Source organism: Adiantum capillus-veneris, chromosome 21, assembly GCF_014529385.1.
Source record: "Adiantum capillus-veneris isolate H3 chromosome 21, ASM1452938v2, whole genome shotgun sequence".
NCBI lineage: Eukaryota > Viridiplantae > Streptophyta > Polypodiopsida > Polypodiales > Pteridaceae > Adiantum > Adiantum capillus-veneris.
This window is the reverse complement of record NC_140951.1, coordinates 144,540,899-144,559,207: the sequence shown is the minus strand read 5'-3', so window position 1 is coordinate 144,559,207 and position 18,309 is coordinate 144,540,899. Positions and strand designations below refer to the sequence as shown.

Sequence of the window (18,309 nt, the reverse complement as noted above, 5' to 3'; positions counted from 1 at the left end):
CACCCTGCACGCATGGATTCTCCTTATAGAGCGCACCATTACTCTCTCACACTCTCTCTCTCTCTCTCTCTCTCTCTCTCTCTCTCTCTCTCTCTCTCTCTCTCTCTCTCTCTCTCTCTCTCTCTCTCTCTCTCTCTCTCTCTCTCTCTCTCTCTCTCTCTCTCTCTCTCTCTCTCTCTCTCTCTCTCTCTCTCTCTCTCTCGTGGTGTGTTGTGTTAGCAAGGTTTTTCATGGGTGTTGTCTACGTCCTAGCCGCTCAAAGCTACGTGGTGCCCCTATTTACCACCCGTGGCCGGCTCGGCATGACCGGGGCTCGGCATTTTGAGGCCGTCGTGGCCCGGTTTGTGCTTGCACGCGTCATTTGGTGCCCCCAGTGAGGAGGGCTTCTTGGAAACCTCCAAATTTTACAAGCTGAAAACGATGCTCATTGCCAACCATGGACGAATGGCTTCAGGAGTTCTCAAACTGGAGAACGGAGGAGGAGGAGATTAAAGAAGCACTGCACGTCCTCATCGAAATGCTACTGCCAGGATACGTCATCACAAACATCCAAGAAGTAAGTCCTCGCATCCCTCCTTCTAACCTCGAATCAAGAGTCAAGAGAGGAAGAACTGCAAGCTGTTCTGACTGCCGTCGTCCACCACATCCTATCAATGAGTGCTGGAAAAAGAGGTAAGGAAGAGGCAGAAGTTTCGTGTAAAGGACCGGATTCTTCTTTTCCAAGGCTTGATGAAGGTCCACAAAGTACATCAACTTTTACGGTCAGCTCACCAAGCCTGAAGCATCTACGGAAGTCAAACGGGCCCACACTCTCTTTGGGTCGCGAAGAGTCGATGGAGGATCGCCTGCCAAAGCGCCACCAGTGAATGCAAAATGGGAGGCCAATCCCAGTGGACTTCTCTCGCCCAGTATGCTTTGGGCTAGGAGTAGAAGATTTCACGGAGATGTGCACTTCATGCATCAACGCCGGTATGGTAAGGGTGTAAGTAAGCAATTCTACTCTACACTCTGTACAATATGGATAATGGGCCAACCTTTTTCCCGTTTAGGTTTTTGCAACATATGCACGTGATTATTCATGTAGAAAGGAAAATCTTCTTCCAATAGAGGATTGTGTTCCTGTTTGGTGCTACGGCGCTAGGAGAAATCCTCAGCTCCCCAAATCCCATTATCCTCCCTATGTTAAATTACCATAACTCTTTCAATGTGTCCATTTTCATTCTATTTTGAGCTTTCCACCCAGCCTTGTAAAAAGCTGCTATAAGCCGCTAAGTCTATTGTACTTTCAAAAAAAAAAAAGAGTTTGAAAATCTTGTCTACATGGCGAATGTTTCCTTCCCAACCTGCACTGCTAAGGTGGGGGAAGACGCGTTAGATTTCTTGGATAACTTTGAGATAGCATGCATCGTCCCTGGGAGAGATGACGATGCTTCACGTTTACAAATCTTTCCACTATTAATGAAAGTGGAAGTGAGGTCATGGTACAATGCTTTGATGCAGGCCACCAAAGAAAGATGGGACTTGCTGAGAGCAGCATTCCTAAGGCGTTTCGGAGAAGGCACCACATCGGAGAAGTTATGGCAGTAGCTAACCGGGTTAAAGCAGTGAAGTATGGCTGAGTATGCAGCCTACGAGTCAAAGTTCATAGATTTATGGGGGCGATGGGTTGCATCACTGAGGGAGGGTGAAGGAGCGCCCGATTTCCTAAAGAAGGATCGGTTCGTGGCTGGTTTGTGGTCAGTTCTTAAGGAGAAGGAGAGGGGAAGGTTTCCTGCTACATATGAGGTAGCAGTTGAAGTGGCCCGCCTTCAAGATAAGAAGCTGCGTCTACAAGCCAGGACTACCAAAGGAGAGGAACCGGGAAGGGCCCGACCACACCTCGCCGCACCTGCAACAGCCATCCAAAGAGATCAGGCACAGGAGCCTGTTGAGGAACAACAAGACCTGCTCAATCGAATCACCAACCAGCTAGAGAACCTCTTAGTGCATTTGGTGCAGCAAGGGCATGCACCTGCCAGAAATCCAGAACAAGGAAGAGGGCAGCAAAGGCAGAATCAAGATTACTTTTGTTACAATTGTGGAGAAGACGGGCATGGCATGTACTACTATCCTCACCCTAGAAGGCAGAACTTCAATAGAGAAGGGAGGTAGAATCAGATCTCACCACCAAGGGGGAGGCCACCACCGCCTAGGCATCCAGGGCCAACTCCACCAATCCAAATCCTACGACTACCTGTACAACCACAACCACCACCACCACCACCACAACCTCTTATTCCACCTCTACCTCCACCACCTGCTGGGAATCAAGAAGTAAGTGTCATCAGTCTTGAAGCCAAAGGCAAGACAAAGGTAGAAGAGCGTCTCAAGGAGAAGGACAAAGGAAAAGGGAAAGCAGGAGAAGTAGATGCCATGGAAGTAAAGCGTGCTAGGCATGAGGAGGCCTCTCAGAGGGAGAACAAGATGAAAGGGAAAGGAGATTCTAGTAAGCAGGCGTCTAAGCCTCATCGAAAGATCGACATTGTGGATTTTTCGTTGGGTGAGTATGCTAAACCTTATGACTTAGTTCAGGATGTCTTAATGCAGGGTCCAAAAATTCCCTGGCCCAAATTACTTCATCTCGCACCAAGAATGAGAAGACAATGGACAAAGATGGTAACTGCCAAAAAATCAAGACCAAGGATAGCTGGGGCTATCTCTGGGAGAAATCTTGACGACATCCTACCCATCATGGATGCCCACATCAAGGGGCAACACATCTCCAACATTTACATAGATGGTGGCGCACAAATATGCGTCATGAGTGAGAAGATGATGCACTATCTAGGCCTAGAGGTAAGTAGGCCAGCACCCTGCTGAGCTAAAATGGCAAACAACGTCAAGGTGAAGTGCATGGGTATTGTGAATGCTATTAAAATAAAGGCATTCAACACAGAAGTAGAGGTAGACATTTTTGTCATGTCACACAAAGGGGAGGTCTATCCTATCATCCTTGGAAGACCATGGCTCATGGCTATGGAAGTTAAGCAAGACTGGAGTACTGGAATGATCCAGATGAAGGATGCTAAGGGTAAGTCCATATTCTATGACATGAGGACGGGTAGGCAACGCAACATGATTTTGGAAGCGTCAGAAGATGAGTTCACTAGCGACTCTTCAACCACCTCATGAGAAGAAACAACAACCACGGAGGAAAGTGACAGCAACATCGAAGTGATGGAAGTCATCCTCAGAGATCCCAAGGGATTATCACAATCCGAAACACTACCAGAAAATCAAGGTGAACCATCAGGTATGCAACCCTTGGTGGATACGAGTAAGCTACACCGGATGATCTTTGGTGAGTTAGCTAGTAAAGAGAGAGAAGAATACATTTCTATGTTGGGAAACTTCACCACACTTTTCATTGATGGCTATGACAAGATCACAGGCATCACAGTGGTGTAGCACCACATAAGGCTCAAAGAAGGAAGCAAACCAGTAGTGCAAAAGCTTAGAAGGCTTGGGGTAATCCAGCAAGAGGCATTGTTGAAAGAGGTAAGGAATCTGCTACATGCAGGTTTCATTTACCCCGTCGAAGACTCAGAGTGGGTCTCTCTAGTAGTAGTCACACCAAAGAAGAACGGTAAGTGGAGAGTCTATGTAGACTACAAACCTCTCAATGCAGTAACAAAGAGGTCCCACTTTCCCCTCCCATTCCAAGACGATATTCTCAACAAAGTAGCAGGTCATGAGCGCTACACAGTCTGTGATGGCTACTCAGGCTACTTCCAGATTAATATTGCAAAAGAAGACTAGAAGAAGACAACTTTCATCACACCATGGGGGTGTTTTGCTTATAGAGTGATGCCTTTTGGCCTAACTAACGCTCTGGCCACATTTTAGCGCTATGTAACTTTTGTCTTTCAGCCATACTTTGGTAGTTCGATACATGTCTTCATAGATGATTTCTGCATCTACAGTTCCCGCTCCCTCCATTTGAGCAAGGTCTATGATGGCCTAGGTAGGCTGCAAACTCTGGGTGGCCAACTAAATGTAGATAAGTGTCACATTGGTGAAAGTAAGGTCACTCTTCTCGGCCATGTGATTTCAGCCAAAGGAATTGAGGCTGACCCTGGAAAGATTCAAGCCCTGGTGTCTTTAGCATCACCCACCCACAACAGCTAAGCAATTGGTCTCTTTCCTTCAGAAGGTGAGGTACTTGAGCAGGTTCATTCACTTACTCTCTCAGGTAGTTCTTCCTTTACAACAAGTCACTCATAGAGAAGTCTTCCTATGGAGCGAAGAAAATGAAAAACAATTCAGTGAAGTGAAACAAATCTTAGCTTCACTTCCCACCATTGCACTCCCTAGATGGGATGAGCCATTTTATGTAAACCCCAGTGTAGGAAATGATACACTTGGAGCCGTGCTAATTCAGAAGGATCCCCAAACCTCTTTCATGCGTTCTATCTAATTCTCTAGTAGGGTCATGACCCCATCAGAAAAAGGTTTCACAGCGGTAGAGCACATGGTGCTCGCATTAATGTTTGCCACCACAAAGTTCCGATCCTATCTGTTGCCTAGGCCCTTTGTAATTCTGACAATGGAAGAGGTGTTCCCATATGTACTACAACACATGGATGTCTCATCTAGAATCTCAAAATGGCTTGTTAGGTTGCAAGAATTTGATTACACTATGCAAGTGGAAAACTCCACAGAGTTATCTAGCAGGCATTCTTACTCATTGTCACTATGAGAAAAACCTAAAAATCAAGTCAAAATGCAAGGAGTGACACCAATGGTAGAAGTTCCTAAGGTAGAAGGAGCTCACTCTCTTTTCTTTGATGGAGCGTACAAAAGAGAAATGCACCAGGCTGCAGCAGCCGGCATTGTCATTTTCAATGAGCAAAGAGAAAAGGTATTCTCTATTGGGCAACTACTACACTCTCACTCCAACAACGAAGCAGAGTATGCAGCCCTCATTCTTGGGCTAGGGCAATGTGTTTTGCAAGGGATACAACGCCTAAATGTGTTTGGCAATTCCATGCTCCTAACCAAGCAGATAAATGGCACTTGGGTTTGTAAAAATCAGGTTTTGCTTGGACAATTACGCCAAGTTAAGGATCTCTTGAAAAAGTTTGAAGCTGTGCAATTATTTCACGTCCCCAGGGCTGAAAATCAAGAAGCTGATGCTCTAGCCAAGGACAGAATACAAGATGTTCCCGTGGGAGCAATCAAACTAAAGTTGCCCCTGTTTCAAGGTAGTGATGCTATGCAGGATATCATCAATTTCTTAAATGCAGGAGAATGTCCTGAAGGGTATACCAAAGGCCAAAAAACATGGCTTGTCCGCAAGGCCACAAGATACCGCCTTATCAACGACACCTTGTAGTGCAAGGGCAAAGATCAGATTCTCAGGTGAGTGCCAGTCTCCAGTGAAATCATGGAGGTGATCTCAAGCTTCCATGATGGTGTTTGTGGCGGCCACTTTGCTCTAGACATCACTAGTAGGAAGATTCTACAAGCAGGGCTCTATTGGCCTAGTCTGAACAGGGATGTGCATCATTGGTGCAAAACATGCAAAGCTTGTCAAATCTCCAGTGATAGAACACTAACTTATGAGCCACATACGCATATCATCTCATACGGCATGTTAGCGTTAAGGTATGACAACAGGTTTGACACAAGGAAAGACAAGAAATTTCAGCCCAGATGGGAGGGGCCATTCATTCTCAAGCGGCGATACGCCAATGACAGCTACAAATTGATGACAGCAGATGGTCACATTCACAAAATCAGAGTCAATGGATGGTGGCTAAAACGACACTTCTTAAGGTTTGATCCGGAGTTCATAGTAGATATTCCAAAGGAGGGAGAGCCCTCGAACACACCCGCCAAAGAATCAGAAGCAGAGCTAGAGGCATGAATGTCTCTAGCGCCAAGGGGAGGGCTAATGATGGCCGGTTTTCAAAAAAATGTTTTTTTTTCCTCTTTCCCTCTCCTCGCAGCGTATGGCAATTCTCGACAGCACCGATGATGCTCCGGTTGACTAGAGGGGCCATTCAAAAAGTCATAGAGAACATCTGGAAGCCAAGGTGGCCTCAGTATATGAAGAATTCTCTGTGGAAGTAATATGGCGTGCTCTACCAACGGGCGCTAAGATATAAGAAAGCGGAATCAGGTATGATCATTGTTTGCGGTGAAGAATAGCTAAAACTGATTTAGCCCACCTCTTTATGGGATGCTAGGCTATCAGTGACATGGCTGTGAAATTGCAAGTAGGTACAAAGGACATGGAAAATCAAGTTCTTCAAGAATGATCTGTTCTTTGGTAGCAACCGGACGGGAAGTCCTGCTCTTCTGGTATGCACTCAAATAGTCAAGTACTACTTCGTTCACCATATATGGCAAGCAAGGAATGGTCGCAATTTTGAGGAAATCTGGCTGTGACAAGCTTCTTGGAGATTATGCAAGATAGTAGAGTGACGATTCACATGGTCGGGAGCATGCCCGCGGCGGCCTATGGGAACCCCCCCCCCCCCAAAGGGGGGGTAATTTATTTATTAAAAAAAACCCCCAAGGTGGTGGGCTTGTTGCTCGCCACCTCCACAACCCCCTCCCCCCTTGACCTGCGCGCAGCGGGGGGGGGGGATGGAGCCCCTCCCCCACGCGTTGCACTCCCCCCCCTTAACACACCCTACCCACCGCCCCCCTCTCTCTCTCTCCCTCTCTCGTTCTCTTCGCCAGTGCCCGCCCCGTACTGAGCCTACCCGGCTCCACTCACCCGCCCCCTACTGCCTCTCCCCTCCATTATTGGAGGGGAGAGAGGGAACAAATCTAGGGGGGGCCTACTGCCCCCCCTCCCGTTGACCACACCCCCCCCCCCATCCTCTCACCCTCTTCCCCCCCGGCTGCAGGTAACGAGAGAGAGAGAGAGGGCGCTGCCCTCTCTCACTCTCTCTCGTTCTGTTCCCCCCCCCCCCCCCTCTACTCTCTCCATCTCGCCCCCTCTCTCCCTCTTTCTCACCCTCGCCTTACCTCTCTCTCACTCACTCGCTTTCTCGAACACACACACACACTACCCACACACTCTCTCACCCGCATTAACCCTCCCTTGCACACACACTCTCACTCTCGTTCTCTCTCTCACACACTTACATCCTCACTTTTACACTCACACACACACATTATCTATTGTTCACACACATAGTCACTCATGCAAACATGCACACTCACATACATTCACAAAAGCATTCTCACATACATACATTCGCACACATACACACACAAAAGCACACACTCACACATACACATACATGCATACGCACACAACAACGAAGGAAGAAGATCAACGCGACACCCACACAAAAAGAAGAGACGCGACACCAAAAGCACGCAAAGCCAGCGTTAAAATGAAGATTTACGCCGAAGGCATGCCCCAACAGGCATCGAAATCAACCCGCACTTCACCGACACGCCCGGGGAACTCCCATTTCACCAACGCTCTCGTCTACGATGCACTTTTCTGGTAATAATCATAGAATAGTTCATTTCCTCTTTCCAGAAGCCAAAATTGTTAAAAAATCCCATTTTGTATATCCCACCTCTCTTTAGGTGATGGTCACAAAGGACCACCTATGAGAAAACTCTTTTCTTATTCCGCCCAAGACAAAGCAGCAATCAACCGTCTGGGGCCCGGCTGCTGGCTTTGTCTCTTAGATTAGAATCTTAAACCCAATTAGTTTAGACTAAACTAAAGCATCCTGCATCTATAAAAGCACACTGAGAGGTCACTCTCAGGGACATACAGTCACACAACACAGGCAAACAACACAGGCAAACAACACTTGAGTGAATCAAGCACGCACATTGGCTCCAAGGGTCACTACGCACACACCCTGCACGCATGGATTCTCCTTAGAGAGCGTACCATTACTCTCTCTCTCTCTCTCTCTCTCTCTCTCTCTCTCTCTCTCTCTCTCTCTCTCTCTCTCTCTCTCTCTCTCTCTCTCTCTCTCTCTCTCTCTCTCTCTCTCTCTCTCTCTCTCTCTCTCTCTCGTCATCGCCATCTCGCCAAAGCGAAGAAACTTTTGTAAATATCGCGTTGAATCAAGCTCATCCCGACATTTCAAGGGAGTTTTCTCTCTCTCTCTCTCTCTCTCTCTCTCTCTCTCTCTCTCTCTCTCTCTCTCTCTCGCTCGCTTGCGGTGTGTTGTGTTAGCAAAGTTTTTCATGGCTTCTGTCCGCGTCCTAGCCGCTCAAAGCTAGGTGGTGCCCCTATTTACCACCCATGGCCGGCTCCTTGGGTTTGGAAATCAAAGGAGCATTTATCTTCTCCACAAACTGCAAAGCCGATAAATCACTGGAAAGTTAAATCTCAAAAACTCCACCACAACAGTTCATCAACTGAAAACTAAAATACCAATGGTGGAGAGTTTTAGTCTCATCAACCGTCATCATTGTTACCGACAGCTCAGCAAATGAGTGTGCCAAAGCATCCAAACGATGCAATCAAGCAAAGAGCACATGAATTACAAAATCTGATATTTAGAAGACATCAACAAGATACCTCAACCACAGAAATCCTTGAGTTAACTACTCAAGACCCAACTCTTGCACCACATACTGATTTGATTTGCATTGACCTTCAAAGCATGGTAGAGCCAACCACGGCTATGCATAGACACGATTGTTCAACCCATGCACATAGTCGTCCCGGAGTAGTCCGTCTAGGAGAGGGGGAAGGAAACTTTATTAATTAAGGGCAATGTTTGAAGAGGGAGAAAAATTTGGATGTTAACGTGTGGTTTTTTATGAAATTACCTAATAATGCCCTTAAAAATCATCAACATGGAAATTTTAGCTGATAAAATCTCCCCGATGAGTGTAAATATTGTATATACTATCAGAAATTGCATCAAAAATAGTCCTTTTTGCTTATTTTCATTAATTTTTCTTGATATTGGAGCTTAAAACCGGAAAATCCACCAAAAAGTAATAAATAGTGTTTTTCAGTGAATTTTCTTAATTGTTGATCTTTCAATTTGCTTTTTTTATCGCATTTTATTATTTTCTTTGATTTTTAAATTAATAACAAATAGCAAATGAGCTCAGATGGAGAAACTGAAAATACACTGATGATCAAGAGGACAAGACAGACATGCATAACTTTTTTTAATCAAAACGCCGAACAGAAGCGGGAGGCGTAAATTAGGCCGCCAAAGCCTGTTTTTGCAAAATTCTCGAAGAATGCGCTAACGGAGTTCGATTGAGGAATTTTTTGAGTCTAACGTAGATATCACGGCCTATTAGGACTAACAGGGAAATCTAGGGAAATGGGAAGTCCGAGTATAGATATCTTAGGTAGCCCAAAATCACCTCATTTCTACTCGTCACCCTTGGAGAAGAGAGCTCTTGGCCTACTTCGCGCACGATTTTCGGAGTCCACAGTCACCCATTTTCAGTGCCGTTTCACACAAGACATGAGGGGTAAGTTCTAAACTCATCAACATTTCTATGCATTCGGGTAGCAAGTATAGGTCCCGAGAAAAACCCTAGAATCCCAGCTGTGTACAGAGTCCTAGGACACAAAAATGACCATAGCGGCTTGACAGCTCGATCGAATTGGACAAGATTTGAATTGTAGCATGCCCCTAGATAGTAGAACACTTCCATATCATTGGATGACCATTTGGCAAGGGTCGAGGGGGTCCCCAAGTAAATAGTCTAGGTTTTTGCCACATGCCATAATTGAATTCTGACTTCAGGGGTAGCATATAGACAAGGTCTATAAGTAATGTACCTAGATGGTTTCAAGAAAACCGTCAAGGAAAGCCCTCTAACAGCAAAAAACAGCTCACATGCTACAAAGCATCATTTTTTGACACATGGAGTCAAACTGACTCCGAAAGAGCCCAAAATGAAGGAGCAACATCAGGACTATGTAGCGGACAAGTCCATGGCTTCAACAGGGACCAAACACCTCTACACACCAAGTGGTAACAAAAAACGGTGACTTCAGAGTCGACACGAGCACAAAGTGATGTTGACATGACAAAATCTTACCAAACTCATTTTAGGACATGTTTTAGATGTAATAAAGTTGTGTAGGTCATCAAAATGTCATTTCAAGCATAAATTTTAGCTTATGTAAATAATTGCAATTATTTGCTTTTTTACAAATTTCACTTTAGAATCATCATCATACTTCACCTATCATTTGTACACATCTATTTCATGCCACATGTCAAATATGAGACCAAAATGTCCAGTAATTCTCAAACTTTGTCAAAAAAAAGCACTAAGTAGCTCTTCAGTCCAAATTTTGAGTTATTTGTCACATTTTTTGATCCACAGTCTCCCTTATCTCACACAGAGGATTTGTAGCATATCTAGAACCAATTTGAAAGAAAAAATGTTCAAATTGATGAAAATATAAATAATCGTGATTATTTACATTTTGCCCAAATGAGCCCAAATCTCATCTTTGACCTCATAGGACCAAAGTAGATGATGTGACAAGTCCACCAATCAAGTTTGATGACATTTGGATCTCAAAAACCCAAAATCCCTTTATATCTATTGTTTCACAGTCTGCAGACCAAATCTCGCACCATTTCCACCCTGTACACTCAAATGAGCTCAAACTTGACTCAGAGTATCTAATCCACATGTTCTTCAAGCCTAATGGATGACCATAAATTCATTCAGTAGATACTCAATTACGTCATTAAGGAAATGAGTTTCCCTATCACTGACAATTTCTATTGGAAGTCCATATCTTGTGAATTCATTCTCATACAAGATTGCGGTTGTGGTTCTAACATCATTCTTCCTGGTCGCCTTAGCCTCTACCCACTTGGTCAAATAGTCTGTAGCTACAATGATATATTGAGCTTGATTTCTATAAGCAAGTGGTTGCATTGGTCCGACAAAATCTATGCCCCATTTTGCAAACGCTCTAGCCTCCATCATTGGTCTTAATAGCATGCTATCTACCCTTGTTGGAACTTTTTCTCGTTGACATGCATCACATCTTCAAACATATTCTTTGGCATTTGCAAAAAGTGTTGGGCACCATATGCCTACCATTAAAGTTTCTCTAGCGGTGGTCTCACTAGAAAAGTGACCTCCATCTAATCCAGCATGTGCTTGTTCTAGAATGGGTACATATTCATCTTCATTTGCACAAAGATGCAAATGAAGATTCTTTTCCCTCCAATACAATTGGTTTCCAATAAGAGAATAGTCTCTTGCTTCAGTTTCAATAGCTCTTTGGCGACGTTTACTCATATCCTCAAGAAATGTTTTGCTTGATAAGTAAGTAACTATATAGTTACTCCAATTAGGAACGAGCGAGATTTGAAATAATGTCACATGATGTACGGGTTTTTGTTTTTGGCATTGAAGATAGTCTTTCATAAATGAGTGAGCATCACTCCTCGTGGTTGGCCAAAATACTCCAAGTTTAAGGATCCATTGCATAGTTGGTCTTCTGTGAAGTCCTACTATGGTAATGTGAGCTTGATTTAGGTATTGGGTTTTCTCCAGAGGATTAATACACGAAAGAAATATTCCATCTCGATTTATTTTGTATAGCTTCCTAGTTAGTAATTGATACATAGTCAATTGCCCAATTAATCCTTGTGTAATAGGAAGTGATATTTGAGAATCCACTTGAGCTATAGTCATCAATGAAACCATGTTTTCTGACCAACGGGGTATCATTTCCATGGAGAACAAATATGCATCTGGTAGATCATCTTCTACTTCTTTTGGTGGTTCTTCTAAAATAATCCTTGATAAATGATCTGCTCTTTGGTGTGTTGTGCCTTTTTTTACAACTAGAGTGAAATCAGATTCTAAATGAATGATGAACCATCTCACTATTCTTCCAGTGTTGCATGGCTTGTTGACCAAATATAATAAAGCTTGGTGGTCCACAAAGAACACAAATTTTTTGGCTAATAGGTAATGTCTATACTTTTTTACGGCATAGATCATCCTTAATCCTTCTCTTTCGATGGTTGTATAGTTTTTCTCTCCCACATTGAGCTGTCTACTAGCATAGGAAATGGGAAAATCGATATTTCCATCCCCTTGCTGAGCTAATATACACCCAATGGAAAAATTGAAAGCATCAACATGTACATGGAATATCTTATTCCAATCTGGTGCTTTCAATATTGGGGATGTAGCTTCATGAAGGATTCTTCACACTCATCAGTCCATACAAAGAGTGTAATCAGGCCATACATGGGTTTTACAATTATAGCATACATAAAAATGAATTGTCTATAATATCCATAATGTCCCATGAAAGCCTGAACCCCTTTGACTGTTGTCGGTCCTTACAATTCAGCAATAACATGAATTTTATCCATATCGGTCGCTATGCCATTTTTAGACACTATATGTCCAAGAATTTTTGCTTGTGTGGCCATAAATATGCACTTTTTACGATTTGAAAAAATCCTATAAAGTTTACATTTTTCAAAGACCTTTCTGAGATGTTCAAAATGATCCACCATGATTGATGAGTGTACACATACATCATCCATATATACTTCCAAGAAATTCCTAAGATATCCTTTGAAAGCATGGCTCATCAATCTTAGGAAGGTGGCAAGAGAAGTAGTTAACCCAAAAGAAATAACCTTATAGGCAAAAATACCCCATTCAGTTGTAAAGGTAGTTTTATGTTGATCTTTTGGATCAACCAAAAGTTGATTGTACCCCGAAAAGCCGTCTAAAAAGTTGTAAGCTTATTTTCCTACAACTCGTTCTAAAACGTGCTCGGTGATTGGAAGAGGGTAGTTATCTCTAATAGTGGCTGCATTCACTTTTTTGAGATTGACACATACTCTTAATTTTCCATTTTTCTTGGGTACCACCACAATTGTAGACACCCAATCTGTGTGTTCAATTTCATAAATGAATTCGGCTTCCTTGAGCTTCTCTATCTCTTCTTTGATCTTTTTGGCAAATGTTTCATTATAAGTATCTGGTCGTGGTCTACTTGGTTTTGCATTATCTCTCATAGGTATGGTATGCTGACAAATTTTTGGATCAACACCCTTGAGATATTTATAAGACCAAGCAAATACATCTTGGTATTCTTTCAGTAAGCTTAGCAAAAGCTCTTCTTCTTCTTCAGTCAAGTTGTTCGCAATGTAGGCAAGTCTGGGCTCTTCTCCTTGTTCAACTAAATCTATTTTCTTTGCATCTTCAAGTCCTTCATATGACTCACCCTGCTTTTTTAGCTCCCTAACAGGTTGTCTTTCGATCTTGAAAAGTATATTTTTTATAATGGTATGGAACACTCATTAAATCTTTGTTCTCTTCCTCGATTGTTTCCATTTCAACGGTATACACCTCCTTTAGAGTTTTCTTCAACTCTTGATATTTTTCTTTTATTCAACCCATGTCATGGATGATTCGTCATCCTAGTGCTTAGGTGTTGATTGAGTTTTCATTTTCATTTTCCTTGGTGTTTTTGATGTACCTCGCTTGGTTGTTTGAAGGATATCTACCAGTGATTTTGTCTTTGACACAATCATGTGCATCTATCTGCATCAGAAACTGTGTTTTGCTAGAAACTGATGGCATAGGTCTAGATTTCAAGTTTTTGTTTCTCTTTTCCTTCTATACCATTTCTGTCTTCTTGGTTTTTGATTTGGGAAATCAAAAAACTTTTCCTCCTCTCCTTTTAGGAGTAGTTGGGCTTTCACATATTCTTTTTCTCATACAGAATCATCGGATGTAGCTGAATGTTCTTCAAACTCATCAGTAGTTTTATAATAGAGGTCCTTCAGTAAGTCCTTGGGTTCTTGAACTTCATTTTCAATTTGAATGGTTGAGACCATTTGTATGGGAATTATGACCATCCTCATTGTAAAATTGAGTAGGCATAGACGTATTCACACACACATCCATTCTTGTCAAAATTTGAGTCCATTCGAATGGCTCAAACAAATGCTCTAGAAAGGGTTCATGTATATATGCATCATCCATGCAATCCCTTTCTAAGATACATTCTTCTCGTTTTAAACTCCCATTTTCTGAAGCTCCACACATCCAAATAGGTGTGCCTTTTTTTAACCAACATAGAAGCTTTGATTCAGCTGAAGAAACTGAGTCAAATTCTTGAATGGGTGTTTTCATTATGTCTCTATAAGTATGATCTTTCAAATTAATCCTTGTGTTTGATCCCACTTGCTTCAAGTACAGGTAATTGTTTCCCCAATCTTGAATGAGTTGTACTTGCCGCATGAATGGCCTTCCCAAGATGATTTCATAATTAAGTTTCTTTCCAAAGTCCACTATTGCAAAAGTATGTTGATAATCAATATGATTCCCATACTGCTTTTGTGACTATGGCTATGCCTACCCCACTGTCTAGTATTGCCATGGTTTCTACATCATTATATCTCACCGAAAGGATTGTGTTTCCTTCTTCACCCTCATAGTATTCTTCAACTTTGTTCATAGGGACAGATCTAATCTCCTTGTTATCCAATTCATGTTTCAATTTTACCCAAAAATTTTGCGATTAGCCCTATTATCCCTACTTTCTCTAGAATTTTTTGTAAATCATTCCATAAAGATGGTCTGAATTTAAACAATTCTCTCAAGGTAAGAGTACATTGAATGGGTGTCGACATGATTGAATGGATGTTCTCTACCTCTAGAGTTTGTTCCACTCTTTTTACCTTAGTGGTTTTGCACACTATGGACTCATCTTCGTTGTCTCCTCAGTAAGAGGGTAGTGTTTTTAGAGTCAATGGCTTAGACATTCCTGATGCTTCAGAACTGTAATCCCCATACAAGGATTGTATCTCCATATCCATATTAGGAGGTGAATTTTCTAACCAAACTTCCTCTATAGGAACTGATTTCAAAGTTATGCTCCCATCATTAACCTCTCTCACTTTTTCCCATAAATGTCGTGGCCAGTCTTCTTCCACAAACGGAATTCCATCTAAAGCATCTTCACTATCAAGCACTATGAGTTCTGGATCTTTAGTGTCAAGTTCAGGGTCTACCACCACTTTGGATTTCTCTTTATTTGTTTCTACCACAAGCTCCTAGGGTTTTTTTAAGCCTGGGTTTTTGTTTTTCAAGCATTTCTTCAGTAATTCTTACCAAAATTTGATAAGCTTCAAGCTTAGATTCAAGCAGCTAAGCTTCAAGCTTAGCTACTTCCATCTCTAGAGAACGATAGTTTTTCCATTTGTTTTCCATATTTTGGCATGCTTTAAGCCCCGCTTGGAAAGCTTCCAAGGCTGCATTGATTGGTTCAAAAAAATTGTCTACCAAAATTGATCCTCCGGATTTTATTGGGGTTTCCTTGATTTCACTCTCAGTTTCTTCCACTTTTCTTGGAATAGCTTATTGGCTTTTTCCTCAATTTCTTTTGTTTGTTTTTGTTTTCTCATCTCATATCTTTGATGTCTTCTTTTCTTGGTCTTTTGCAAGGAATTTTAGTATTCTTTGATTCATCAAAGGAGTTATGTTTCTTTTTCTTAGCTTGGGCTCTAGTGATCACCTTGACTAAAACAATAGGTTTACTTTTTGAAGAGCTACTAGGTATCACTTGTACTACATTCACCATTGCTTTTCCTTTTTTTATTGGATTCTTTGGACAGTCTTCAGGGAAGGGTCCACCCTTCTTGCAACATTGTGTAAAAAATGCTTCAACTGGCTTAATGTTCTTGTCATGTTCTTGGCATTCATTTTTCCAATGATCATCTACACCACAATTATGGCAATTTCCAGTCTTTGGCTTAATCGTGAGTCTTACCATTGGAGGTCTAACGCTTTGATTAGCTACAAGTTACATCGGTGTAAGCTCTGGTGTAGCATGATATACAGACTCTTCCATTGAAGGTGGATATAAATTATACCACTCTCCTTCTACCATTATTGCAGATGGGTGGACTAGGCTCAACACAAGGTGTATCAGATACTAGTGCTTGTTTATCTATGACTCCTTCTAAATGCATGTACTTTACACGCATTGCATTATGTCTAGGAAATGGAGGTTGTTGATCCAACACTAGTCGTGGTCTTTCCATACCCATCAGTGGTCTTTGTGTTGAGGCCATATTAGGCTGATATTTGTATATGGGTTGTCCTTGTGGTCTCGTAGGCACATAATGAACATTTCCATCATACTTTGGTCGGTAATAGCACTCATTGGTCTCATGGTTTTTCCATTTTCCCTCAATAGCACACCATTTATGTGACATAATTGGTTGTCCCTATTTGAGGTATTCCTTTCCTAGATCCTCTCTTAGGATCTTTCTGCATATTATTCATCATTTTGTTCATCCTTTTGAGCATGTCTTCTATGGTTGTAAGTGGTGCTTCAGCAGCTGTTTCCACTTGTGTTGATTTTGTGGATGCTATTTTCTCACTGAGTATCCTTAGGGACATCTATTAAAGTAGCCCAAAGCTCTCTTAACACTGCCATGTTTGGAAAATATACAATCAAAGTGCTCCAAGAGACAACATTCCAAATTCTTCTCCACTTTTTTATTTGTCATAATTTTATGAGAGGTTTAGACACTACCCTCGAGGTTGAGATGTGTATGAGTGGTAAGTCCCCCTCAATGTAATTTATGTAGCACTCTATTGTGTACCTCATTAAACGTGTAGGGATGATTGTATGTCCCGTCACATATTTGTGTTCAAGGGGGGGCTTGTGATTGTGTGGTGTCAATACCCCTATTGTTTTTTAAGGAAGGTTTGTGGGAGTGCTATGTGCAACAAAACCCGCAAGAAGAGGATGAGGAAGGTGTGATCTTTTTCTTCCACCTTGTGTGTGTGAACAGCTTCTACTTATGTGGAAGCTTATATGGACAAAGTCGTGTTTTGTGTGGCTTGTGTTGCAAGCCTAGTCAATTTTCCTACTTGGAAAGTAAGCCTACCCCATATCTACCTTGTTATCGTACGTCTGATGTCACCCACTATATGTGTTAGATGTTTAGCTCACGGCCATAAAGGGATCACTTCTTGTTAACCTAATCACCTAGTGTTTATGTTAAGTTTATGCCCCTCTTGCATTAAGCCATTAGTGTGTAATTAATCTCTCTCATTAGTTTAATTATGCTTTTTTCATGAATGGTACAATGGCTTATCCAACATACCCATTGACAGTTCTTGCTAACTAGATTAGTTAAGAGCAAAGTAAGCCTAAAAAACCAACTATAGAAATCAATCAGAGAGGGTAATGAAGACATTGTTAGCCTTGCCAATAGACTCAAAAGCAATGTCACTCAACTTACTTGCATAAAATGTGATGTGCAAGAAGATGAAAAAGTTTTTGTTCAATAATACATGTTTAGATGAAGAGAATGAACTTATTTCAATGGGGCTAGTAGTAGCTGCTAGCAAGATTGTTGAAGAGTCTTGTTACTACAATGTGCATGTTCTATGTTTTCTGGTTTGAGAGCTAGAGGTGGAAAGGTTGATTGGATGATTTTCCTTGGTGGTGGAAAGACTTGCTCATAATTTTTTCCATGTTGTTCACTTATTACAACTCCTTAATACTCTAGATCTTTGTCACAATGAAACTACACTTCTATATCAAGTTTTCTCTCATGCAAAGTGAAAATCACATAATATTACTTGTTTCCTCATCCTAGATATACATTTCCATGTAAGTGAGGTTGATGATATACATCTTTTTAGCTTGAGCTTGGCTTATTGTGACAATCCTCAAGACATGTTGAATATGAGCATCTAAGCTACAAGCTTGTTGATAAGACTTGGAAGAAGCCTCCTTTGTATTGATGAGCCCCAACTTCAAAAGTTCCTTATCCACTTGGTGAATCTATCAACTATGGAACTTAAATTCCATGGTATTTCCATTAGCTGCTTCAAACACGTCCAGAATTGAGACTGTGAGTATTGAGAATTATAAATTGTTTTTATTTTTTATAAACAATGGAGACAGTTAGTGTGTTGGGTTCATACCAACTCCTTCTGCTTGCAAATGAATAAAAAGATTGTTGCACATACATGGAAGGCTATGCGGAAATCTAGAGTTGTACAGGTCAAAAATTAAGGAAGTCATGGTGCCTTTACAGACTGATGGTAGCTCGTGTGGATGGAGATGCCTCCTCCATGCTGAGTATATACTGCAGAGCTCTTTTGCATTAAAGCCATTCATGTCAAATGTATGCATTTTGCACAGCATTACTATAACATTATGATAGTTTGGACAAAAATGTGTCTCAGTTCCTTTTTGTTTTTGTTTTGTCTTTGCAGAGTGCATTGGATAAGTACACCATAGAGTATTTGCATCGATACCATGCCATCCTA

The 18,309-nt window shown here is 41.8% G+C and overlaps 1 protein-coding gene across 1 annotated transcript; it reads left to right on the top strand.

The window, feature by feature from the left end:
* The first annotated feature begins 4,780 nt into the window (after positions 1-4,780).
* Positions 4,781-5,908, top strand: LOC147431883 (uncharacterized). Its single transcript, XM_086493709.1, has 3 exons — positions 4,781-5,059; positions 5,105-5,301; positions 5,659-5,908. The coding sequence occupies exons 1-3, from the start codon at positions 4,781-4,783 to the stop codon at positions 5,906-5,908; spliced, it is 726 nt and encodes a 241-aa protein (XP_086349835.1).
* The last annotated feature ends 12,401 nt before the right edge of the window (positions 5,909-18,309 follow it).